General features: G+C 45.6%; 1 protein-coding gene across 4 annotated transcripts; it reads left to right on the top strand.

Moving 5' to 3' along the window:
- The first annotated feature begins 4,463 nt into the window (after positions 1 to 4,463).
- Positions 4,464 to 27,247, top strand: GEM (GTP binding protein overexpressed in skeletal muscle). Of its 4 annotated transcripts, none has more exons than XM_047727767.1 (5): positions 4,464 to 4,564; positions 15,970 to 16,309; positions 22,710 to 22,786; positions 23,715 to 23,919; positions 25,520 to 27,247. In XM_047727767.1, exons 1-5 carry the CDS (start codon positions 4,547 to 4,549, stop codon positions 25,795 to 25,797), a joined length of 918 nt encoding a protein of 305 aa, XP_047583723.1. In that variant the 5' UTR covers positions 4,464 to 4,546; the 3' UTR covers positions 25,798 to 27,247. The 4 variants fall into 4 exon arrangements, with proteins under 4 accessions (XP_047583723.1, XP_047583724.1, XP_047583722.1 ...); XM_047727768.1 differs by lacking the exon at positions 4,464 to 4,564 and adding an exon at positions 14,499 to 14,624; XM_047727766.1 differs by lacking the exon at positions 4,464 to 4,564 and adding an exon at positions 15,577 to 15,744.

A 27,247-nucleotide genomic window follows, 5' to 3' on the forward strand; every position in this document is an offset into this window, starting at 1 on the left:
TCTGCAGAGCGTTGAAGGTACAGCCTAGTTTCTTCTTGCTACTGATAGTAAAATGCAAGAAGAGAGAGAGAACAGTTAAACAGAAAAGCCCCAAGACTTGATGTTTTCAAAGGGAGCCTTTTGGCCTATCCAGATTGCAAATGAGTGCTAAAATTGAGAGATTTGGTGTTTGGAAAGCATGCTCTTAAGATCAAGCGAAGGGTGTGGCCATATAACCTTTTGTTAATATCTCAGAAAGATCAAAAGGTCAGAGTATTGAGTTACACAAAAGACTACAAAAGGGGAATGTTTCTCAGCCATTTCAGTGAAAGCAAAAACAGAGATGGGATTACCTAGCAAAGATCTGTGGACAACCCCTTTTGCCTAACAGAGCAAATCCCAGTGACATATATGGGAGACTTCAGAATATTCTTGATAATTTTATACCTGCAGAAGAACTGTCGGCTTGGATTGAAAGGGACAGAATGAAATGAGAAAAGGCTGTTGGACCCCCTGAGATTCTAGAGATGGGAAACAGGCTGATAAAACTACTCAGCTGCAGGATTGCTTGGGAGGCTCAGATGGTTACGGATCTGACTCTTGATTTTGACCCAGGTCATGATCTCAGAGTTGTGAATGCGAGCACTGTATTGGGCTCCGTGCTGGGCGTGGAGTCTGCTTGGGATTCTCACTCTTTCTCTTCCTCTGCCCCTCCCCAACTCTCTCTCCCTCTCTAATGCAACAAAATAAAACAAAACAACTCAGTTGTGAATGTGGATTGCATTTCCAGAAAAGGGAAGGGCATGTAGATGGAGAAGAAGAAGTAGCTCTGAGTTCCTTTCCTAGACAGACTTCGAGTGTGACCAGCTGCAAGTATGCCTGCATTCTTTTGGTAATGGATTGTGGCCGTATGTGCTTCCAGATGTTGTGGAACAGAACATCAGTTATATTTACAAGCAGTTTATATAATCATATCTATAAGGATTCATGTTGTTTTGATGGTGCTAGAAACTGGTATGGAGAAGGAGCACACTTTTTCAAGGAGATGTCAAAATTATCCTCATCCAAGCTTAGTTATTTGCAGGAAACAAGTTTTCATGCCAATGGAAGTAGAAAAAAGGGAAATATAACTGCATGAGAAAAGAGTCGATCAAGACGTTAGTACCATAGTTTTAAAAAGTACTAGCAACTTCCATTTTGAAATTTGTCTTTCTCCTAGCTGGCAACTGATGGGCTGTATTTCTGAAGACTTGTGTATTTACTGGATAGCAGACTTGAAATATTTTCTATGTGTGCCAAACTTTATACTAGGTGCTGGGTATCTTATGCACTAGAGCTCATAAGATATGTACCTCTTGTGCAGACTGTAATAAATAGCTACAAATTCCTCCCATCTCTATGTCCTCTTTCCTTAGCGAGATGACTTTGCCTCTCCTTCCATCAGTAGGTGAAGTCTATTTTCCACTATCCTGAATGTGGCTTGATCTCGTTATTCATTTTCTCCAATGGAATGTGGCAAGAAAGACATTTGTGGGAGTTCTCAGCTATGAGAGTTCCAGGTCTTGCAGCCTCCAGTCTTGCTTTCTTGGAATTCTGCTCCTGCTATGGGAAGAAGCCAAGGCCAGCCTCCTTGGTAGTGAGAGACCACATGGAGACAGGGAGAAGGCCAGCTAAGAGCCAACACTGACTTCCAGTCATAGGAGTGAAGCCATTTTGGATCATCTAGTCCTGCCTGAATTGCCAGCTGATGGTTGTGACACGAGTAAGCCCAAATGAGAGCAAGAAAAGAATCACACATCTGAGTCTAGCCCAAACTGAAGACCCATAGTATTATGAGCTATTAAATTAGAGTTGTTTTAACCCACTGAGCCACCCACGTGCCCCATAAATTATAGTTGTTTTAAACCACTAAACTTCTGAGGTGGTTCGTCACACCATAATATGTAACTGCCGTGGAAGGGCTCACTGACCAATGAGTGTATCTCCAATGGCTTTTTCATTCTAAAAGATTTACCTAGAAACTCTATATTTAGCTTTGCAGTAATTCCACTCATTGGGTTTCTTACATTCACATATTATATTTTGTCTTTTTGTCCTTTAGGCCAGGTTGTCTGGATATCATGTGCTACTTTTGGATTTTGTTAATAAAGATTTATTCAGTTTTGGATCCACTGTCTTAAAGGAAATTACATTGGGAACGTGTTGGACTCCTTGGCAAAAGATGTTTTATACTAAACCGGGAGGGAGGGAACTGTGTCAGGGAGGGAATATCTGAATTGGATTTGGGTTCATTGCAAGAAACAGGGCTCTAGTTCTTGGTAGGTCACATCTCTTGTCTTCTGAGCCTGAGTATTCTAGAGTCCTTCATCCGGGCTAGAGCACGAGAGTGATTCTGACCTTCTTACGGAAAGAGTGTATGAAGCTGGATCTTGCTCTCCTGCTCCACTACCATTTAACTTTTCAGGGATACAAATGAGCCCTCCCCCGCGCCCCACCCCTGGGCACCCCAAAGCAAATCTTAATCTTGCTACACATGGAGGAAAGATTGCTCTGCTGTAGTTATCAATCAGATAAAACTCAGCATACCCTAAGGGAGTTTTCCCTAGCAAGAAGCCCCACCTGGGCTGGCCTGTGAGCTTGTCTCTAGTGGTGGATGAGAAAACTTCCTGTTGGCAGGGAATCACTTCTTTGGTACAGAGATGCGCTTACCAGTGACTGGATGCTTTAGGTTATAAATGAATTGGAAGCTGGGCTTGTATCTAGGTGATCAAAATATTTAGGTTCTTTTATGCAACATGATGTGTCTTTTTCTTCATTTCCCACTGGTTCTCGGTGATGTATTCTTTCCTCTTACTTTATGTTTGCGCGTTACATTTCCCCTAATTTATGACAAGAATTGAGGCATTGTAACATTTAATATTAATTGGCTCATATTTCTGACTACAGGGCAGGAGAGAGAGAATGGTGCTCGTCTGTACTTGTTTAAATAAACAGTTTACAGAGGATTTTACAAGAAGAATTACAATCTTACCACCAAGATCATGAGGTCTTGGTCACCGAGAAGTTATGTAGCAGTCTTAAATGATTTTGTGATGCAAGAGGAGGTTTTTTTTTTTTTTTTTTTTTTTTTTTGCTTTAATCTATCAGGTACTTACCCTATTTTACTTTCTGATTCTCAGAAGTAGGTATCTAAGGAGAAGGTGGCTTATTAAAATACCAATTGAGGATACAAAAGTACACTGAATAGAAGAGTAGTGATTTTATTAAATATCTAAGAAATGCCAAACTAGTTCTTGTTTGACAATTTAAAACACTCATGGAGATTCCTTAAGGAGCTCATTTTCTGTCCAGAGAGTATTTAGAGATAGGATAGGTCTTTTATGATTTCAGTGCTAGAAGTTCGTTACATTTTTTGAGGAAAGCTGCCAGGCCCTGAGCTCTTTTCTGGGAAAAGCGGAAGCAGACAGTTCTTTATTTTTGGTTTCTATTCTGTAGCCTGTAACCCAACTACCCTGGCTACTGTGATGGGACCAGGAATGGATGGACTGATGGGTTGACGACTGACCCAAAGAGAGCTACATGACAGTGGAGATCCAATCCAATATACTTTTCCGGAGAGCAAATCCCCTTCCCTCAGAGAGGTGATGGCGGTAAAGTGGGAAAGAAGCCCGGAGACATGGAGACAGGCAGTAAGGAGAAGCCATGGAATAGTAGTTGCTAGAGGTGAGCAGAAGCCACGAGGTAGAAAATAAGAGAATGGAGAAACTTAGTGAATGTAGACATTACCAGCCTGGGCCACTACGAACCAGTGCCCGAGGACAAAGAACAAGCGAAGCCTCTATGGAGAGATGACAGGATGGCCAGAGATTAGTAGACACTTTCTGTGGTGTCGAGCAACTCACAGCAGTCCCTTTTGTTCAAGACTGTCCTTCTTTCCCACCCTTACCGCTCTACGGGCGGCTCCTGCTCCCTTAGCCCCGCCTCCTCCTTAGCCCCGCCTCCCAGGCCTCACTGGATTGGACCAAGGGTGGCCGTTTCATACAAGCGGAACCACTGAAATAAATGGTCTTTCCTGGCACTTCAGAATTGGGACTCAGAGATAATCTGTCTAAGCCTGTGGCTGGAACAAAGGGACACAGAGCCATGGGATGAGAAGACAAAGCTGGTATGTGGAGAGAAAAGACAGAAACATGTGTAGTGAAAAGCAGATAACCGAGAGGCCATGTGCAGAGAGGGAGAGAGACAGTACGGGAGTCTTGGCTTCGGCTAGCTTTTATTTCCTGGTTCTGATCCCACAAAGAAGTCCCTTAGGGCCTCAAGATCCTTGTATTTTTACAATGTACACCACCATTTTTTTTTTTTTTCCATTAAGGTGGTTTGAGGTAGTGTCCTGTATTGTCAGTGAAGGATTTCCATGAGAACATAGAGCTGGTGTGGTGACCTGAGTGACGTTTGTGTTGTCCCTGAAGCCCAGCAGGGCAGCTGTCAAGATGGTTTCTTGTATCTCTTCCTACAGGCTCCCAGGAAAATATGTCATCTTCTTGCAGTCTAGAGGGGACTTATAAGCATGCCTGGAGGATGTGACGTAAGAATGGGGTATAGAACTATCTGAGTTAGATCTTCAAACACCAAATACCAATTTTTTTTGAGAATATTTTTGCTATTTTCTCTTTTCATTACCCTTTACTTTATGTGTGTTTGTTTTGGGAGGGCAGAGACTCTCTCAGTGCAGTGGTAATGGGGGAGACCAACACTTAATTTCTCAGGTTCAGGGATTCCCCATGTGAAGTCTTTCTCTGATCCAGCCCATCTGTTCTGACCGGGCTTGGGATTCTTGGTGCACAGAGGCTTCAGTATTGAATGTGGGTTCAATGATTGTGACTTTATTGAAGACAAGGATTGAGTTGCTTTCATTTGTGTACCCAAGAGCCTGGCACTTGACCCAGTACTTAATAGGCCCTTCATCAAAATTTATTGAGTGAAAAATGAAATCATTTTTATCAATGGCAATTTGAAGATACAAAAAACAATATAAAATCTGAAACCAAGCCACTCGTTAGATTATAAAACCTGAGCATACAAATGAATTGATGCATAATAAAATTCTTTAAGGTGTTAATTAGGAGGATGGTCTCTTTGCTCTGCAATTTCTTAACTAACCCTCCAGGTATGAATTCCCTAGTATGGGAACATCAATATGAATATTGGGTCTATGTGTCATTTGCAAGGAGTGTGCTTTTCGCAACCCCAGACTTGCTTTAATTTTGAAAGAAGAATTGCAAGCCCAGTTGCCCCCAAGTCATGTGTCACTCCTGCTGAATTCCCCCCGGGGAAGGCTTCGCAGTGTCTCAGAGGCTTCTACTCAATTCGCTTGTCAGAGGAACATTTATAGTTTTCATATAAATTTTAATGGGTGGAGACATCTATTGCCCGTCCAATCGTGATGTTCACATTGGGTATAGATGAGAATCTGGCTGAGTATGTACTGTATTTGCTGTTTATTGGATGTTCAGAAAAATAACGTAGACCACGGACAAAGAAGTGGGGAGGAGTGAAGAAGGGAGTGGGGAGGAGAAGGTGGGTGTTTGGGCAGGAAGCCCTTCTCTGTCCCAATGGGTGGTGCTGTATGTTGACCTGTCCCTCCTGGGTGTTGTGGGTGGTCCCAGTGGATCCCAGGCCTCCCTCCTCCCTCTGAGAGCACAGTCAGTGAGCCTCGCCAGCCGCTTAGCTCCATTTTATGGAGCTGCTCTCTCATAAACTTGGTGGGTGCCTCTTGCCCCTTGTATGGGAAAGGGTAGGTATGCGCCTACATGCTGTGGCTTTTGTACCCATTGGCCTTCAAAGCTATTTGAGAGAGAGAGAGGGAGAGAGCAAGCACAGGGTTGGGAGGGGCAGAGGGAGAAACAAATTCCCACTGAGCAGGGACCCCCAACACAGGGCTCAATCCCAGGACCCCGGGATCATGACTTGAGCCCAAGGCAGCCGCCTAAGCAACTGAGCCACCCAGGGGCCCCTCCTCAGTTTTTTTTCTTAACCCCCAGCCATGTACAGGGACTGTACACACCCTGTATTCCTAGAGACCAGCATGTAATGGATATTTCAAATATCTTTGTTGAGTTGAATTGCCCTGATGGTTCCCAATAACTTATTTTGGCTTAAGTCCATGTTCTCTGGAATCAGAAGTTGGGGTTCAAATCTTAATTTTACCAGTTCCCAGCTGTGGATCCTTGGACAAGTTATTTAAACTTTCTATGTTTCAGTTTCTTCATCTGCAAAATGTTCATTAGGATTGTCCCTACCTCGTAGGGAAGTTGGGAGAATTAAAAGAGATAAAGTCACCTTCACAGTGCGTGGCATAGGGAAAGGTCTCAGTAAATGTTAGTTGATATTATTCTCATTAATGCGTTGAGTATTATTTCATTTAAAAGCTCATCTTGAGTATCACTACTTAAGACTAATGCAGTCTTTCTCAGGCACTCCAGCTGGAAGTGATCTCATTCTTTACTCAAACATCCAATATGATTATTAAATGCCAGCCACAAGCCAGGCACTGGGCTAGACACCAGCCGTGTGGTGGCAAATACATCAGAGAGGATCTCCACCTTGGTGTAAGTTCAGGTTTGAGGGAGTGATAAACCTCTACCTGTTCTCAAAGTTCTAAACCCATTGAGATATTGACTCAGGAGATAGACAGATGGGGATCAATCTATCAGCTTTATAACCGATTTGCTGGATTGGAGAACATGATGTCGTCAGCCAAATTTAGTTTTCTACAACTTTCCTTACAGTCTTGAACTCATTTGTCTATTAGTTTTGGCTGTAACTAATAGAAAACTTAACTACTGGTGGCTTATTGCCTAATGAAAAAGTCTGGAGTGGGGTGACTCCAGGCTGCTTCTGCAGCTCAGGGACATCATTTAAGACCCAGGCTCTTGCTTTTCATCATTCATATGTTGCCTGGTTACCGGCATCCCTCTGTTACTGTCTTAAGACAATCGCTCCAGCTCCAAGTTCGAGCTGTTCTCCTATCAGCATCCCAGGGGGAAGGAAGTGCAAGATGGCCATGAAGACTTTCTTTTCATTAGTGAGGAAATCCTTGCTCGGGAGCTTTCAGGAAATCCCTCTACATCATCTTGGCCAGGACAGGATCCCATGCCCAGTCCTCCAAGGAGGATGTAGCTTCCCTTGCCCAGCTTAGAGGACTTCATTCTTGGATGCAGGGAATCCTTGGCTAGCAGGCAGAGGGGAGAAAGAATGGCTGGAAGACCATCCCAGTGACTGCCACCCCACTCACATAGAGAGCAGCTGCAGCCATCCCTGCCACAGCTTGTGTGCCCTTTGCAGGAAGTGGGAGGAAAAACCAGGATGGACTGCAGGCAGCCTGGCCCCATTGAGCAAGAAGTAAGGAGACCTGATGTCATATGCTCAGTTTCTTCCCCGATCTTACTAACTAGGAAGGCCATTCTATCTCCACGGCAAGGAGACCAGGGCAAAGGTGTTTCCCAGGGCTGTTTTTCCCCAAGGGAGAGGAGACTAAATTAGGCTCTTGTGCTGCATGAGCCCAGGCAGGCAAGCTGGGCGTGTGGAAGGTTCCCTGCAACAGAGACCGTATGGTCCCTGTCTTGGTCCTTGTGTGCAGGTCCCTCATAGCCTCTTACCACCGTTTGCATCAGATCACGCTTCCTGGCTCCTCTCCATTGGCGCCCTGAGCTCCTTGACTGTGCGGCCTCGTATGCTTGGCTGGGTACCCTGCACAGAATCTCACGTATGTCCTTGCACATAGTGAGGGCCTGGTACCTGTTTGTTGGATCGCCCAGCTCCGTTGCCTCAAATGGCGACTCACTGCATTCAAGCCTGTTGATGGAGGCCTGGTGGGCCGAAGGGTCACTGTGAGATGTCATAATTAGGGAGTCTGAAATAACAGAGCAGATAAGATGGGGGTGCTGGTGTTCATCTATTCTACTATTCAGCAGACACATACTGGGTCCGTATTGTGTGCCAGGTTTACTCGTAGGAGCTGGGGTGCATAGGTGGACATGATATTCTCCCATCTTTGAACAGCTCCCACTCTCGTGAAACGGACACTTCTGTACCTGTAGATGTGACATTATCCAATTCTGTTCACACACTTCCGGCCACCGCCAGGGAATAGAGCAATGCCAGGATCTGTCATTAGGAGCTGTGGAGAATCAGAGGCCAGAGTGGTGGATGAGATTCAGACAGATTGTATCTGCTAGTTCCAAGCTGTAAGACCTTTTCCCCAATCTCAGTTCCTATATCTGTAAAATGGGAATAACTCTGTACTTTACAGAGTTGCTGTGAAGATTAAATTAGGTAATGAGTGTCAGGCTGGCCAGTGTTACATTGTGTCATTATTGGCTTCACACCTCCAATAAAGGCACGTGCTGGTAAAAAATAACACAACTTGCTTATTTAGAGAACAGAGCATATGTTTGTTAGTCAAAGATTTTTGTCATATCTTAAAATCGGTTTTGAAGGAATCTTTAAAAAAATAACAGTAACTTAGATTTATAAATTTTCATCAATTAAGGGCTTAATTCATTAAGAAAAAATCTGGATGATATTCATTGGAGGGGTAAGTTCAATGCTTTCTACCAAAGCCGAAATGTCTTGCTGCCTTCTAAGTGTTGGAGAAACCATCCAATTGTTAAAGATCATAGGGAATCAGGAAAATGTGCAATTAGGAAAACAAAGCGGGAAAATGGGAATACTTATACACACATATAAAAGCTGTTAACTGAGCATGTCCTCCACCCAACTCTTCATTCTTCTGGCCTTTTTAAGTCTATCATTAAAGAATTCTTGTGTTACTATAACTGATTAAATTAATGCCTTTGCCTTCAGCTGGTTTTGAGTCCTTGGGCTAAATAATCTCAGTGATTTTTCTGTTGCTGGGAGAAAGGAACTCCAGAGAAAACATTGTGTTGGTTGGGAAACCAGATTACTTTGGGCAACTCTTGGAAGATCCCTTGGTGGATTTGGTAGTTGCTGAGGAAAGGAACACCGGACTTTATGCTTTTTGAGGACAGGAATGTGGTCTTATGTAACTCTGTGTCCCTGAGACTGGGATATTGCTTGTAATAATAATTTCTCAGTATATATTTAACTAACACTGTTGAATGACAGTTAAGGTCAACATAAAATTCCAGGGTGACAGTTTTTTTTCGCTAAGCACTTTGATCTTACAAGTAACTGCCTATTGGCTTCTTGGTGGTTTTGAGAAGTCTACTGTCCATCTAACTGTCATTCCCCTCTTTCTCAGAGGTAATCTTTATTCTGAAGTTGGTGTGTATTTTTCTCTTAATGCTTGTGTACTTTTACTAAGTGTATTTAACTATAAAATATTAGAGGAGTTAATTATAAAATTTTCTAAATAAATAAATATATGTATAAATAAAAGTTATATAAATCATTGCCCTGTAGGTACACTGCAGCTTGCTGTTTCAAATTACTGTTATGATCCTGATATTTATCCGTGTTGATATAAGTAGCTCTAAGTCATTCATTTGCACTGCTGCATACTACCTCATCGTATAAATATGCCACCATGTGTTTATTCATCAATGATCATTAGGTGATTGCTTTTACAGACAACTATTTGATGGGCATCCTTGTGTCCATCTCCTTGTATAGTATAGAAGATGCACAATTACGAGTAGAATTGCTAGGTTGCAAAGGGTACGTACCAACTTACACCCCCACCAGTAAGTCTAAAGGACCTCCCTTACATTTCCATCAACACTGGCATTGTCAGACTTCTGACTGGGTATGTACTTGACCCCTACTTTACACATCTGTTCCAGGATTATCATTCCTTTTTATGGATGAGAAAACTGAGGCTAACGAGCGGAAAGCTCTGAGAATGAATGAATGAATTATATGGTGATATTTTATTATTTCTCCCACTGGTACTTAAGTTCCCTTGAGCTGTAAGTACCTATTTCTAGCCCTTAGAACAGGTCTTGGCATAAGGTAGAAGATCAGTAGTTATTTATTGTTGAATGAATGAATGAATCAATGGATGGGTGGAGGAAGCTGGGCAGAGAACAGGAGCCTCCTCTTGGCTTTCTGAGATACACTCTGCATTTCCTTACTCAGCCAGCAGGATTTTAGAAGGAAGGCTTAGCAAGCTCTGCCATGGAGTGGTAAGGCCAGGCTAAGGCTGAGCGAATGGTGGAGGAAGGGTGAAAGCTAAGAATTTTTCAATGGAAAATTGAATCTGCTCAGCAGGAGTCCGATGAGGCGCTGGGGCCAGCGACAGAGGATGCAGCTGGAAGGAGTGTCCATCTGGATCCCATGGGCCGCTGGGTGTTGAGAGGTTATTCTTAGCCATCTTTTCTTCAGTCTTTATTTTCTCTTAATCAGGGCTCTCTTGATTTTGCAATTGGAGCCTTTCCCCCCTCCGTAAAGCAATGATTTTCCATATAGTAATTCTTTCCTTCTTTAGACTTCCCGGAGGGGGTGGGTGGTTCTTTTTGTGCTCAGACGCTTTGCACATTGCCTCCCACCCAGCTCCTCCCGAGTGCTTTTGTGGCTGGTGGAGACCTATTATGTGAGCTGAGTATTTGACCCCGTCTCCTTGTTTGTTTCCAGAGAGCTTAACCATAGCATTCTCCTTGCTAATTATTTTTTCCTAGTAACATAAATGTGAGTACATTTCCCGCCCTTCCTCCGTGTGCCTCATGTGTCCTGAATTCTGCTAGATTAATTTAACTTGAGCCTTAAGAGGCTGCAAAGCCGAGGGCAGGTGGCCCAGCTCCAATCTTTGGTTCCTGCGTCATAGTCATAATCACTGGCATTGACATGGTGCTCTGTGGTTGACAAAGCACTTCCACACTCAGTAGCTCTCCAGAAAGACAGAAGTCAAGGTCTCTGGGGTCTGGTGATATCCCCAGCATCTATATGCCTAGGAAGAAAGGCCTGGGGTTGAACTGGCTTTTCTGCTGCTGAATCCCCTCCTTGTTGTTTGTTACAGCTTTTGCAGGCCTTACAAAGTCAGATTCCCTTGGGGCCAGGTATATAATCAAATGAGGGAAGTTGGCTGGGGTAGAATATGGTAGGGGTTAATGAGGACTATGGAGAATTGGAAAACATGCCTTGCCTAAAGGCAACGAAATACAGTACATTTAAAAAGCAATTAAAAAACCCATTTATCACCTCCTCAATGCCCAGTCTGCAGTCTACCTTCTGCTGGTGGAAAAGGGAGAGCCTATGGATGGTGTCCCCTTTGCCACCGAGTAGCATGACTTGTTGGTGTGGGTAGGCATCCCTTGGTTGCAGTAGGTGTCCAGTATCTTTGAGGCAGTATAGTATGATCAAGGCTAAGTGATTCTCTTGCTTTTAGGGTCGTGTTACTGACTGAGGGATGTACAGATCTTGGGTCCACCCATCATCTCGCCTCCCTCATAGTTTTCAGGGGATGAGATTCAAAGTAATATATTTAATGGCAGTGTGGGTCCCTGATGCCCCAACCCACAGCCCTTGTCAAAGGTTCTACTCCTTCCCCACCCCTCTCTACCTGCTCTCATCCCTTTTTGAAATCATGGGACTTGGTTGCTCAGGTCTATGTTCTGAGAGAAAGAGTGACAGTGACAGAGAAGTAGTCAAGGCCTTAAAAGAACCCCAAGTCCATGTTCTAATCCAGTGCATGGGGCCCAAAGAACAGAGAGGAAGAAACCCTACTAGTAAAATGTGGCCCAGTGAAGGTCATGGGCTTTGACCAATCATATAAAAACTACTCTTTTGAGAGGAGTTAGGGGGAGGGCATGGTCTGAGGTGCCCACATGGGACTGGGGCTGAAGTGTATTCCCTCCTCTGAGTAGAACAGGTTGAGATCGTGGCTCCAGACAGCACAGCTCTGCTGCCTACTAACTGTGAACTTGATCAGGTGATTTCACCTCTTTCCTCATCATCTTCATCCATCAAACATGGGGAAGTGCGGTGGTGATGAGGGTTAACAAAGATAAGTCATGGGTATTCAGTAAATGTTAGTTATTTTTTTTTTTTTTTTTGAGTTCTGCCTTCTAGTGATACTCATCTTCATGTTAGTTAGAACCCAAGGACGCCTTCTAATGCTGCCAGAGGGAATATGGAGGGAATAATTCATAGAACAAGAAACTACAACATTATGCCAATATTTTCCTCTTTAGAACTTGCCACTTGTCCAAATGCCCTGATTCTACCTTTTTTCTCTCCGGTTCCATACCCTCAGATGGTCCCAGTGAGCTGGAATTCTGGACAACGTAGCTGGGATTCTGCTGGCTAAGATTTGGCTCTCAAATGTGCTTTTTGTGAGGTGTAAAAAAAAAAAAATGTGCTGTGGATTTTTGTGCAGATACTCCAACTTAACTGACATTCAGTTGAAACTTTTGCTAAGTAGTTGTTTTCCCATCTGACTTTTTGTGGAATAGAAAATTTAAGAAGGCAGATTATTTTATTCAAACACAACATTGCTGTACTTACCCAATCAATAGTGTCCTGAAAGCACCCTCTCCCCAGGCCCCACCAATCTTTAGAAGTTGTTTTCTTTGGTGTGCCTCACTTATACCAATAAAAAACAGTTCATAGTAGATAGTGCCTAGGCATAGAATCAGGTTCTTGTTAATGAGAAGAATTAGGTTCTTATCAGTGGCAAAATTTGCACTGAGATGATGTATGACATGCTTATAGACTCTGACTTAGTTTTTAGCCACATAATGTTTCTCTTGAGGCCAGTTGACAGTAGGAGTTTCAATATGGTTAAAAAAAAAAAAGCATGGTAAATTCTGAAATGCAGGTAACTCATGAATTACAGGTGTTTTAGTATGGAGTCAGCTACATACTCTTGGATGATCTCTTTCCCTCCCCCAGACAAGACCCCCACCTCCTGCCCAATTTTCTCCTTTCCCCACATCTGTGGCCATCCTCTCCTGTTTAAATCCAGACGGAAAACTCAATGCTAATGAAGGGCACCATCCAGGACATTGTGATTCCCAGGTTCTAGTTCCAGCTCTAGTTACTACCAACTGAGTGGTAGTCATCCCTCTTGGTCTCAACTTCCTTATGTAGAAAGTAGGGTACTGGGGCCAAGGCAACTAGGACTAAATGAGCTCTAAATTTTTATTACTCTGTGGATCCCACCTTTGCCAGCTTGGGACCTGGCAAGTCTCAGCAGCTGGTCACTTGGATAATCCCCAAAGCAGATAACTGCATGCAGGATAACTGAGAATATGGACTATAATCACGGCAGAGGTCAGCCACTCAAATAGATGCTAGGGCCTTTGGCTGCTTCCTGGAGCCACCAGCCAACCCAGAGATGAACTGGCTGGAAAAGTGGATGGGCGTGTTGGAAAAGTCAGTGGCATCTCCAAACACAGCGTCTGGGAAATGCCCACGTCCCCAGAAAGAGGTCACTGAAACCCTTCAGCTGGTGGTGCAGTGCAAAGAGCCAGGCCAACCAGGTAATCCTGATTTTGCCACTTACACCAGCTGCATGACCTTGGGGAAGCTCTTTTGGCCAAGTGTCATTTTTCATTTTTCTCCATAGAATGGGGGTAGCAATATATCTACCTTGCAGAATTGTAGGATTGAGTACTGCGGAGGCCTAACAGTACCTACTCAGTATAGGTACTCAGAGGTACTTAGTAAATGGTGGTAGTAGTAGTTACTATTTATCCCGTACCCTTTATTCACAGGAGTCTCGGGGTAGGGTAGGGTGGGGTAGGGGAACGCGGCACCTGTGTCTGGCTCAGGGCTCCTCCCCCCACGGCTGGGAGGCATTGGCTCCGCGCCCCGTTCCAGGGCCAGAGATGCTGCCGACTGGAACGGTGATTAGATCCCCTGACTGAGGAGCCTCGGCATCCTGGCCCACAGCAGGGCCAGCAGCATTTAGCACAGTCTGCTTGGATCCCCTCATTAAGATGGTTTTCAGAACTGCCCTTTTCTAGGTCTCGTCCCCTTTCGTCACCTCTCTTCAGCCCCTTCTCTGTGGGTCCGTGCCAGAGAAGGGAAATGAAGCGGTACGGGGCTCTCCTCCCTCGTCCTCCAGAGAGAGGGTGACAGGAGGCAGGAAAAGGCAGCTTTCGGGGCAGCAGATGCCGCTAACACAAGCCCTGGCCCCGCAAGGTGGCTGCGGCCCCCTCCGAGAGGCCAAAGACTCCGCGCGTGCCCTGCCGATCCGTTTTTCTGGCAAAGCCGGGGTCCCAACTCCAGCCTGCCTCTTGCTCCATCCTGAGTCCCGACAGCTCGCCAGCGCTCTGCGGGGAAGCGCGATTAAGTGGCGCTGCGTATATTTTTTCGCTTCTTGGACCCACCTAGTGAAAATAAAAGCAAAATGAAGGAGCCCGGGATGGAACGGTCGTTATTTTTCAAAAGGGGGAGAGGGGTCACATGAGTAACCGTTTTGGCGAAGCGGCGGCGCGTCCGAGTTTGCTGCAGAGCCGCCCCCTCCCGGCGGGGGCGCTGACGTCACGGAAAAGCCCCGGCGCGGGCCCGCGGGCGCGCTATAAAGCGCGGGGCCGCGGCGGCTGCAGGCGGCGGCACGGACAGCGGGCACGGCGCAAGCACCCAGCGCTCGGCGGCCCGGCATCGCAGCGCGCACGCACGCAGCCACCGCGGACTCGCGGGCGCCCACCCGGCAGAGCCAAGTAAGCGGGCGGTTTGGGGAGGGAGGGTTCTCCCGACGCCGGGGGTAGTGGGCGTTCCCCGCCAGCAGAACTTTCTAAGTTGTCGAAAGAGCCCCTGTAACTTGTGGTCTGCGCTGTGGTCTTCTGGCAGGGGGGCGGGGGCCAGAGTTTAAGGTGCAAAGGATGCCAATTGTCATCAGGTTCCTTAGTTCAGGTCAGTAGGAGGGTCACCTCCTCCTGCGGACTGTGCGGTCAGAGGGCAGCCCTCACGGATACGTCATGCTTTTTGTTGTTTGAATGCCTGCCGGCCAACTGAGGCACGGCTTAATGAGATCCAGAAACCGGCTGGTCATTCCGTTAGTGGCCGGCATGCTGGGGTGTGGTGTGGGTGTGAGTCTGGGGAGGGGAGTCTGCATTTCTCACGCTCACGAATGATCTCGCTTGTTAGAAATGAGAAGGCTTCTACTTTATCTTGTAGCCCGAGAGTACAAACCGCCGTGCAGGGGATTGGAGGCTTGCAAAAGGGAAAGTTGTGGGAAAGTTGTTAATGTCTTTGAGGAGGGTCTTTGGCCTTCTGATTTTCCTCAGGAAGGTGGGAATCTGAGTTGAATTGAACTCTTAGAAGGGATGTGGTTTAATGAGAGTGAAGCATTTTCTCTGCCAGTTTGATAGGTCAGAACTGTGAGCCGGTCATTTCCCTGCAGGAACAACAGGGCTTGGGGTTGGGATTTTTGAAACATGATGTCTGTGGGCAAGAGGGCAGAACTGAGGCATAAACAGGAATTCTTTTTTGCCCCCAAATAATAGCTTATTCAGGCAGCTGGAGAGCATCAGGGTGACTTTACTAAACATGGAAGTTCCAATAAGTGCTTGTCCAGGGCAGCCAGAGGGAGTGATGTCATTGCCACGTGTTTCCCATCCAGGCACAAAAGCCCACTGGATGCTGGTGCAATTAAGAGCCATGTTTAGACAAGAGCAGCTAACCTGGCCAGCTGGTCCCCAGCTCCATTAACTTGTTGCTTTTCAAGCCATCTCCAGAGGCTGCTGGTTCTTCGGGCTGCCTCTGTATCAGTGCTGAGTGGGCTTCCTGAAGGCTTCCTTGAAGATGGAGGAAGCCAGAGGGCAGTGGGTGATGTTTATGGTACTTTTTTCTTTTTGCCAATGACAGTCTGCCTTGGAACTCGCTACTAGCTGAAAGCCTCTTGGATTTGGGGATGGTTTCGTTGGGGTTCCTGTATCAGGGTTACTTGGGTCTCACCCCATCTACTGAGATATCGCTGATGGCTGACTGTGTGGATGAGCCCTCCCACCCCGAGCTCTCGCTCCCGCTTTCTAATGCTTACCTCTTGGCTGCTTTGCTCTCCAGGACCCAACCATGACTCTGAATAATGTCACCATGCGCCAAGGCACTGTGGGCATGCAGCCGCAGCAGCAACGCTGGAGCATCCCGGCGGACAGCAGGCATCTGATGGTCCAGAAAGAGCCCCACCAGTACAGCCAGCGCAGCCATCACTCCGCTGCCCCCGAGGACCACTGCCGCCGGAGCTGGTCCTCTGACTCCACAGACTCAGTCATCTCCTCCGAATCGGGGAACACCTACTACCGGGTGGTGCTCATAGGGGAGCAGGGGGTGGGCAAGTCCACTCTGGCCAACATCTTTGCAGGTATACATGACAGCATGGACAGCGACTGCGAGGTGCTGGGAGGTAGGTGGCGCAGCCCCAGCAGGCTTCTGTCCATCAGCAGTGGTCCAGTCCCAAAGAGTAAGGGGGTGGGTCCAAAGAGCGTGAGGGTGTGTCGTTCATCTGCAGAGTTGGGAATGGCAATTATGCGTCCTTGGCACTGGCTTGGGAAGCTGAGGGCCCAGCAAAACCCTGGCATGGATCCTCAGGAGGAGAAAAAGAAAGTGCTCGGTGATGGAACCTGGGCCAGAAAGGGAATTTCTTAGATTCCAGCCCTGCAGGGACTTGGGGGGTAGACTGATAAAGAGGCAGAGTCAGAGGGTCAGGCTCCCACCTCTGGCTTTTGCCAACTCTGAGCTGGACTTTACAAGAGCTCAGTGTAAGCACAGCTTTTTTTCACGGTTGTACCTAAAACCAAACGGATTTGAAAAACTATTAGGGTGGATTCACCAGCTTCCACAATTATTAGAGTCTTTTGAGCATATAGTTTATCTATATTTTGAAATAGTCCAATATTTAAAAAACGTTAAGTATAACAATGGTGATGCATATGTTTGTAGAGTCTTACAGGTTTTCAAGATAATTTTCCATGTACAATGTCACTTAAAATATTTACTGTTTAAGACTCGCCTATTTCCAAAAATGGATTTGAAGTGATGTAGTTACAAAGATGCACATGTTCCTCAAATACATGTAAAGCCTGGCACTGTATTCTGGAACATGATATGAGGATCCTAATTGATTATCAGTGGTATTCATACAGTGGTTTTCGGCCAAAGCTTCCGTCTTAGTATACATGACTAGGGGAGCTGCAGGTCCTTATCTGCAGCTATACACCTAAGCGAAGAACCTTCCAGTGCTTGCCCGATGGCATGGTCTGTCTGTGTTCCCACTTGCAACCCACAGCTGAATCACAGACTCCCAGGGTAAGGAGCTGCCTTAGTGATGAGCTGGTTCTTCCCTCTGCTTGACGCACCGGAGTCCTGCTCCTTCCTCCCTCCTGTCAGCCCTTTCCAGCTGACCATTTCTTCTTGATTGTCTCCAGGGCCAGGGAGTTGACTGCCTCACATGGCAGCTTCTGAACTGATGGTAAATGATGACTCACTGATAGGACGTTGATTTCTCTCCTCACTCTGGACTCTCCGGGACCATAGCTAAATGAGAGTCAAGGAGAAATAGGGTCCATATCGGAAGGCTGATTTTCTTTCTCTGTACAGGCTGGTGGGTGACTGTCAGTATAGGAGAAGGGGAGGGAGGATGGATATCTAGAATGCACATTTGCAACAGAAGAGGTGCTTTTTGGGTACCTTATATCTGCTACTGTTTATTTGGGTACTTACAAAATTCCTGTACTCATAGGGGTAAACTGAGTCCCAGGGATACCAAGTGGCTTACCTAGAATCAGTGGGGTAGCTGGAATTAGAGCTCAGGACTTTATCTTAGTTTGGTGGTGGTCTTCTACTGCCATTGACAGGGAACCTGCTATGTGCCAGACACTCTACTGAGTACTTCTGCTTAGTTTTTACTGATAACACAAAGATTGAACCAATTTTGTATTAATATCCCTATATTACAAGCAAAAAAAAAAATGGAGGCTTATGACATCACGTAACTTCCCCAGGGTGATAGAACCAGCCCATGGTATGGCTGGGAGTTAGACCTGGTGTGTGCATTCACTGTGCCCAGTGGCTCCTGGGTTTAGCGTCCACATGCTGTTAGTATCAGGCACAAGCCTGGCTCTGTGTGAGGCTCTGGGGTTCCCAGTGATGCTTAGGAGGCAGTATCCCCTTTCAGGAAGGAGTGAAGGGTCAGTGGCTGTAATTCAGAGCAGGGTGAAATTGATGAATACCTTAAGAAGTAACAGTAAAGTGTTTGGGGAAATTGATAGAAGGAAGAGATCAATCAGGAGTTTTGTTTGTCTCTTGAGGGAGGTCTTGAAAAAGTTAGTGGGTGGCAGACTTTCAGAAATGTTGGTCCATTAGAGTGGAGTGGTTCTTCTCTGGATAGTGGTATCCCCGTTGGCACTGAGTGTTGAGAAGACTGACTCATACCTGGAATTTGGGAAGGCAGCCTTAATATTTGGGAGGGCTCTTCGTTTAATGTGGGGAGGGAGACGGAGAATCCTTTCCTTATCTCCTCAAACAGAGAATCTTCTGCAAGAAGCTTCTCCATTGACCAATCCTTTCTGATGTGTCCTTTTTGAGTAATTTTTATTTTGAGTTATTTAATTTTAATTTTGAGTAATTTATACTGTCTAGGATTACATCTCTTATCTGTAGGTAGCTGTTGGGATCACTAGTGGCTTCATGTTTCCAAAGAAGAAGATTTTCCAAGGCATGCCCCCACATTGTTCTTTTTTCAACATTAACCATAAAAAAAAATTCCTCTCTACAATATATTCTCATCAGAATTTCTTCAAATAAAGATGGATGTTGTTACAGCTATATTGCAATTATCTTATGACTCTCTCTACACATTTAATGCCATTCATTTATTCATCCCTTCATTCATTCCTGAATAGTTACTGGATATATACCGTGGAATTTGGTGAGTCACAACAGGGATGTGAAAAGAGGCCTAGGACTTCCCCTTGGAGATGCCTACAGTATGTGCCATAGAGACAGATCCACCCCAACTGTACATCAAGATCGGGTGTGATGAGTGTCTTGAAAGAGGACGAGGACAGTGCTGTGAGAAATCAGAGGAGAACAGATTACTTCTGGCTATAGAAATCAGGAAGGGGTTCATGGAAGAGGTGGTCTCTGAGCTGGACCCTAAGGACGGCTGGGGTTTGGAAGCCCCGAGGTGGGTGGGAAGGGACAGCACCTGTACACGGAGAGTCTGGAGGGAGCACTGGACTCCGCTCTGTCAGTGTGGGTTCGGAGCCCCGCTTTGACCCAGATATAGCTGAGCGCTCTTGCACAAGGGACTGACCCTCCTCAGACTTCCGCATTAGTGAAACAGGGACAATCCCTGCTTCACAGGACGTCAGAGGAGTCAAGGAGAGAACATATACTAAGCCTGTGGCCCTGTGCCGGGCATGTAAGAAGTATGGGTTGAACGTTAGAGCCGATTCTGAATCTACCATTTCCTTTCCCTGGACTTAATCTTTCCAAACCGGCACTTCGGTTGCTTGTAATCCCGTCTACTCTCCTCCTCGTCTTGGCCAGGGCCCCATGAGATGCCGCAGGAGGCGAGGACGGTGTTCCTAGAGCAGGTGTTCCTTCAGGACTCCTTGGCGTCTCCTGGGCTAGGAAAGCTGAGAGCATTTGAGAGTTTTGGGGGAGAGGGATGTTGGAACCTCAGAGCTTTCAAGAACCTGCAGGAGCCCATTCCAGCGTGAGAGAGAACACCCCTGCAGGTTCCACACAGCGTTTGAACCAATCTTGGACTGAAGGTGGAGGTCAGTGGGGGTCAAATGAAAGATAGGTTAAGGTATGCTAATCCAGGGAGGATAGCGACGGTCACTCAGTCATTGAAGCTCTGTCCCACCCCCTCAGGATGATCTCTCCTGTTACACACAGTGTGCAGGTGCACCCCCAGATGTCATTGAGAGCACCGGAGAAATGAGGTCTTCCTCAGACCCAGGATACTGAAAAGCTCTACAGGCCAATCAGCCTCAACCCTTTTCCCACACATCTCAACCCAGGGCAAATTTCAGTGGACTCTTCTAGGAATCGTACCCTTTTACTTCCCCTCTCCCCACCTGATTAGCCCTTGAGAAGGTTAAAAGTGAGTGACAAGGGGAGGAAGAGAAACTAGAGCTTCTAGGGTGTAGGCAGGGCCCTCTCCTGGTTAGCAGAGGGCCAGGAAGCAGGATGCTTTGAGTGTCTGAAGAATCTGTGTGCGGGGGGAGCCAGAGGCAGTATATAAACCTGGGTGTGGGGCCTACCCAGGGAAGCAGGGTGGAGATCTATTGTCTCAGACTGGTGGGTTTGCTGCACAGTGATTTTCAGGCAGGGGTGGGTCCAGGAATCTTCCAGAGCAGCAAAGCAGTTAGGCATCTACTTTTTAAGGTGTAATCCGTAATCCACTTTTTCTTTAGGCTGATGTTCTGGTATCTCTCAAACCAAGGGAAAGTTTGGGTTTGCTTTTCCCCTAGCTATTACAATGTAGTATGCGTCTCTTTGAACTGCGGGGGGCCCAGGTGAGTCCCTTGTACCTGCTTTTGGGTGGGAGGTGGTAGGCTGAGGACAGAGAAAGTGCTGTTTTGGATTTCCTGGGCACAGGGAAGACTTTGAGAGAAAAGAGAAGTCCAAGGAAGCAAGGGGCAGTCAGCCAACCCCCCTCTGTGCTGCTCAGGCTCTGACGGGTTCCATTTGGCTGTATAAATATGCCTGTTGAGTCATGAGGCCCTGCACCGCAGGAAGCCAGATTGTGCGTCCCACTGTGATCCCACTGTGGATGGCAGACAGGATGGGCTTAACAGACTGAATCCCCCAGTGGGTCACCATTACCATTGATTAGAATGATACCTTGTGGAGGCAAGGAGACTGACAGAAAGACAGAGCCATCCCATCCCTCATTAACTTTCTTCTCATTTGTCTGTTTTCCTTCCTTTCCCTCCTCTGTTTTCCATTTCCTAGATGAGGAATCATTTAAACCAGGAGCTTTACTTTTAATAAGACCCTTACTCCTATAAAACAAGAAATGCTCCAGTCTCTCCACTGTGGTGCTTTTAAGCTAGGTTTTAGCTATAGTAGGAAACGCCAAGTATGGCAAGAACCACCTTCCTCCATCGGAACAAGTGATGGCAACAGCTAATATTTATTACCTTTCTACTTTGGGCCCAGGCTTAATTAACAGAGGTAATTGTCATGCCAGCTTAAGGCATGAATATGGTTATTAATCCCATTTCACAGATGAAGAAACTTGAGGCCCAGAACACTTAAATGGTCCAGAGCCACATATTTAAAAAGGGATGGCATCCAGATTCTAATCAGGTTTGCTTGTGCTTATATCCCCAGTGCTATAGTTCTCATTCATCCATTCACTCCATGAGGATTTGCCTACCCAAAGTGCTGAGCACTGCCCTGGGGGTTGGGGGTGGGTATAGCAGTAAACAGCACAGATGCAGATCTCTGCCTTCACATTCTGGGGGAGAGAGGAGATAATAAAATAAACAGATTGCATGTTAGGTACCTATAAGTATGATAAAGAAAAATCGAAAGGGAGTAAGAAATATTGGTAGGGGAGATGTATTGTAATTTTAAGTAGATGGTGAGGGAGCACTTCTCCTGGAAGGAGGTATGGGCTCAAGACTTTTGGATATTCCAGGGAACAAATTTCAGGCAAAAGGAACAGCAAGAAAAATGGTTAAAAAAAAAAAAAAATCGGGCGCCTGGGTAGCTTAGTGGGTTAAAGCCTCTGCCTTAGGCTCAGGTCATGGTCTCAGGTCCTCGGATGGAGCCCCATTATCCCTGCTGAGCAGAGTCTGCTTCCTCCTCTCTCTCTCTGCCTGCCTCTGCCTGCTTGTGATCTCTCTCTCTGTCAAATAAATAAATAAAATCTTTAAAAAAAATCATTATGAAAATCATGATTTTCAAATGATGAAATTCAAAACAGGAGACCTCACTGTGAAAATAGAGTGGGGATGGGCTCGCTTGTTTGTATGCAATTGATGGGAATCCCCCTTGCAAAATCCTGGGTAACTCAGCCAGCCCTACCCACCCCCCAACTGATTTCTGTGGGCTGGACCTGTTCTTGCCCTTTGGACCACTCACCCTTCACCTATACTCAGTCTGTGCTCAAGTGCAGGGAGGAAAGTTTCCATTACCACGTGGAGCTGGAGGCTACACTTAGGCTGTACTTACAGTGGAAAAATAAGACTGTTTATCCTACGGAACTGTGTTTTTTTTTTTTTTTTTTTAAGAGAGAAAACCTTAGCCAAGACAGGGATAGACTCAAGGTTGTTTTCTTGCATGTCTCAAAACAGGAAAAATGTCTCTGAGCCCAAAGCTCCTGAAATTGCCAGTGAATGTCCAGTAGTCACACTCCACTGAAAGGTACAGTGGATTTCCATTTAAGGCTTATGAATGAGGCTTATGGTTCCACTGAGTGGTTAGTGTTTTCTCATGGCATCATTGAATCCGAGTCAAAAGCTCTCAGTGAGTTTATCCTTGAAAATGGTTTTCCTATAACAAAAGTCTAGGAATGGTGAAAACGAAAGCCTTTCACTTCAAGTGGCTCAGTGAGACACATTCAGAAGACATAGGTGTTCTGCTCAGGAAGTACTGGAGGAATGTACATAGAACGTTGTCGAAGGTGATTTAAAAATACTGATTTGCCTTTGTGAGTATCTGCATATTTGCATAATTAATTGCATATTTAGTAGGCTTAGTTTGTAGCTTAATTTTCTAATGATGCTCATGTAAAAGTGTTGCTTATTTTTCTGACTCCAATATCCCTGTTCTTTCTTTTCCAGAAGATACCTATGAGCGAACACTGATTGTTGATGGGGAAAGCGCGACCATTATACTCCTTGACATGTGGGAAAATAAGGTATGCAGAGCCTGTAGCTCTCTGTAAATTCCTTCAGGGCTTGCCTTCCAACAGGCTGGTGCAAGGGTGACCTTGTCCTTTTTGGTGTTCTAAGTGAGGTGGGCTCATTTTCTTGATTAGCTTTTTTTTTTTTTCCCCTGATGTAGGAGACTGTTCTCAAGAAGAGGTCATTCATGAATGAGCTCTGAATAATAAGCAAGTTGCAGTGATTTGCCCTTAGTTCAATTAAAAAAAAAGACAAAAACTTACATCCGCTTTAGGGAAAGTGCCAACAAGGATGGAGAATCATTGAAAGCTATATAGAACTAGATTATATGAAGTTGACCTTCCTTTTTTTTTTTTAAAGATTTTATTTATTTGACAGAGATCACAAGTAGAGAGGCAGAGAGAGAGAGAGAGAAGGGGAAGCAGGCTCCCCGCTGAGCAGAGAGCCCCATGTGGGGCTCGATCCCAGGACCCTAAGATCATGACCTGAGCTAAAGGCAGAGGCTCAACCCATTGAGCCACCCAGGCACCCCTAAAGTTGACCTTCTTCTTCTTCTTCTTTTTTTTTTTTTAAGTTGACCTTCTTAATACTAGTCTTCAGCATTTGGTTTTTAAAGATTGGGGGCTTCTGAGCCTCTGTGCTAGACCTTCTATTGATTGAGGACCCTCCTCTTCTCACAGAAGGATTCGAAATTTCATCAGTTGGGAAAGGCAAAAGGGAGTTGTTAGAAGTCAGAGAGGGCTCGTTTTTGGTCGATTAGATAGAGATTGGAAATGTGGTTTGGCAGAGTCACTGTATAATTTATCAACTCCAGCTGTAGGAGGAATCGGACAGTGAACACTTTCGGATACACATAGAGCTTCTTCGCGAAGGACACTTCATCTCCAACAGCCTCCACTCCCCCGCGCCCCAAGCTCAGGGAGTTTCTTTTCATTTTATCAGGGGGAGAACGAATGGCTCCAGGACCACTGCATGCAAGTTGGGGATGCCTACTTGATCGTCTACTCCATCACAGACCGAGCCAGCTTTGAGAAGGCATCCGAGCTGCGAATCCAGCTCCGCAGGGCCCGGCAGACCGAGGACATTCCTATCATTTTGGTGGGCAACAAAAGTGACCTGGTGCGGTGCCGGGAAGTGTCTGTGTCAGGTGAGGGGTGGTGAGCACCACAGAGACCTCTCTGGGTCCCCTGCTTGTCCTTCACCTGGGCGCTCTTTTCTTCTTCTTTCCTGAAGCTGGAACCAGGGACTCCCTGAAATGCTCCGTGGAGTTTTGTGTAGATGACTCCCAGCATTCCCAGCAGATCATCCCTGTGCTGACGCTCCCTTGTCCGTCTGGGCTGCTCGCTGGATTCCTGTTTCCCCTCCCTGGCATTCTCTTGGCAAAAAGATCTTGCTCAGAGATCTGCTGGCACTCTCCAACCTTTTCTCCTTGTCCTTTTCTTTAGGGAACTCTTAGGAGTTCAGGGAAATAAAAGTAGTTAGTGTCTTTATGTAAGTAAGATGGGAACTCTGATGTGGGGGAATGGTGGGAGTTTCATTGAGAATAAGAATTCTTCTCTGGCTGCCTCTGGTTCCTGGAGACCCCAGGAAGAGCCTCCTGCCCCTACCGCTTGCTTCCTAAGTTTCAGCAAAGGCATCAATCTGATGGTGTCACATAGACATTTTCATGCTTCTGGGATATCGCCTATTTGCTGGGTGGGCCCCCAAGTACTTTCGGGGTCCTTGAGATTTTATTGGCTTCATACAGATTTGGTTCTTGGTACAACAGTAAAAAATAAAACACTGTATTGCCAGGCCCCACTCAGGAGGAAAGCAACATGATGCAGACCTAATGTATACAACTAGCTTGGGCATGTCTTACTCATAGGAGACGACTGTCTATGCTGATCTTTTTCTAACCAAACTTGGATACATGGTCGGTGAACACAAGGGAATGTTTGACATAGAGGCTGCCCCAGGAGAGCTTGTTTATACAGTTTGCTCTAACTGTACATCTGTGAAATCACCAACAGTGTTTCAAAATATCTTATTAGAGGTTTAACATTGTTTTTTAAGGGAGCAAAGTGAAATAGTAGGATTCTTTGTCAATTCTGGGAAACCGAGTCAGTAGAAAGTGTTAAGAATCTGAGTGTGAGGATGAAGCAGGCCTGGATTCACCTCTGCTGCTTACAGGCTGTGTGAACTTCCCCACATTTTTTTTTTAAAGATTTATTTATTTGAGAGGGAGCACAAGCAGGGGGGTACAGCAGCAGCAGAGGGAGAGGGAGAAGCAGGCTCCCTGGTCCAGATGCGGGGCTTTATCCCAGAACCCCAGGGTCATGACCTGAGCCAAAGGCAGACACTTAACCAACTGAGCCACCCAGGCGCCCCACTCTCTCACATTTTTAAAAGATCACTCCCACTCAGTGTCTTTTTCTCTCTGGGAGGGAGAATGTATTTTTCAAGTAACATCATAAGTGCAATAAATGAGGGTTCTGGTTTTCACTGTTAGAGTTAGCATTACTGTATCTGATGGAATTGGACCTCCACACAGGGCCTTTGTGGTGGACCAGCCCTAATGCCCCCCCTCTCCTGCTTGCGGGAATCTTCCTGTGACCCTGCCTCGCTCTTTGCCCCAGGAGGACGTGTGTCACCATCACATGTCCGACTGGCCTATAGCTGCCTGGCGACAGCTTCAGGTCAGGGGTCCTCCAGTGTAGCCGTGTACCCCAGAGCTCCTCTGACTCTCTTCTCCCCTCCTTTCCCAGAAGGGAGAGCGTGTGCTGTGGTGTTCGACTGCAAGTTCATCGAGACCTCAGCAGCCGTCCAGCACAATGTGAAGGAGCTGTTTGAGGGGATCGTGCGGCAGGTACGCCTTCGGCGGGACAGCAAGGAGAAGAACGAGAGGCGGCTGGCTTACCAGAAAAGGAGGGAGAGCATCCCCAGGAAAGCCCGGCGCTTCTGGGGCAAGATCGTGGCCAAAAACAACAAGAATATGGCTTTCAAGCTCAAGTCCAAATCCTGCCATGACCTCTCTGTGCTCTAGGCCCCCAGAGTCACCCCAGATGTTCCCCTGATGGACATCATAGAGCACCACTGGGACTGATAATCTATATTAGATTGCATCTTCAGTGTTATTAGATACAGCTTCCCCCATTGTAGCTGGGAATTAACTGGTTGGCCTCAAGAGCAACATAATGCATGGGAAACAGAAGGTCTTTGTAAAACCAGTATTTATTTACAGGAAAAGCCTGACCTTGCTACTTGAACACCCAAGACTCAGAGGATGTGTTTGGGGTTCACATGTGTTTCCTTTCTCCTCTGGATAGTAGAGAATTGAAGCTCAGAACAAGAACTTTTCATTATTAGAATTCTATCCAGTGTTCCGATACATGAATTTGAGGCCAGTGGGCCATAGACAAAATACTGGGTAGTGGTCAAAGGATTTATCCAAAGGAGGGAGGATTTCTTTCTCTGTACCTTCTATTTGTGGAGCTAGGATTGTAGAACCGGGCTCAACATAATCGTGACTGTCATTGCTCCATCAAGCTGTGAAAAGAAATGATGGACCTTGCTGGAAACTAAAGCTTAGCCAACAATTTTTGTTTCCTACCCACAGTTGGGGATCCAGAAATTTGTACAATTGGGAACCGATACAGGTACCATGTAGGGGATCAAAAATCATATCTTTGCTTCTGTGTCTTACAGTTTTTTGTTTAGAGGAAAATTATTTAAATCAAATTCTACTTGGTCAAACTACCTTTTATGTTTCATTGTTTTTAAAGCCTTGGACCATGATGAATATATTCTAAAAGTCGGAGTTTTTGATAACTTCGAGTGCAAAATGCCAAATTTTGAAATATAATTGAAGGTCTGAATTTTTATAAAACACAAAACGTGAAACTTCCAGTACTTTGGGTTGACCCTGGTATCCCACAGCTCTGCTCTATTTATTGTTATTTTGCAAAATAATAACCATTTTGACATTTGATAAAGCATATTTATGAACATATTTCTTAATAGGAAAAATGTCCATTTTATTACCATTTTCTATCTTTTTCAGAATATGCAAGTTTTTACCTATATGTCTTATAATGAAAGAAATAAAATCTTTGGGAAAAAAAGACATTCTTAAATGTTTCTCCTCCCCAGATAAGACGATTATGATTCCTTCCATTTGCTTTTTGCACAAGCACATTCTACAGAAACATACCTGTTACTTTATATCTTCTTTTCATTGGTGGTAGTCCCATTGTTATTTGTTTCAAAGACTATCTCTGACCTCTGTCCTTTGGAACCATGATTCACAATAATGCAGTTATTTTTGGCTAATACATTTGGAATATTTGGGGTCCTCTAAATGCTAAGTTACAATAAAAGCCAGATTGATATTTTACTTTGGCAAATTTCTGACCTAACAGATGGCCCTTTGCTCCATGAAGGCTCATGGTCCTAAGCTTGACTAAAGCATTAGAGGAAATTATAAAGATTAGGGG

The sequence above is a fragment of the Lutra lutra genome, chromosome 4, assembly GCF_902655055.1.
Source record: "Lutra lutra chromosome 4, mLutLut1.2, whole genome shotgun sequence".
In the NCBI taxonomy this organism is placed as follows: domain Eukaryota; kingdom Metazoa; phylum Chordata; class Mammalia; order Carnivora; family Mustelidae; genus Lutra; species Lutra lutra.

Bases quoted from the DNA above. Each gene is read 5' to 3' on its own strand.
- GEM (XM_047727766.1), top strand. From the start codon at position 15,709: ATGGAGGAAGCCAGAGGGCAGTGGGTGATGTTTATG. The intron at 22,787-23,714 runs GTATGCAGAGCC...TCATTTTATCAG, and splicing joins TTGACATGTGGGAAAATAAG to GGGGAGAACGAATGGCTCCA. The intron at 23,920-25,519 runs GTGAGGGGTGGT...CTCCTTTCCCAG, and splicing joins CCGGGAAGTGTCTGTGTCAG to AAGGGAGAGCGTGTGCTGTG.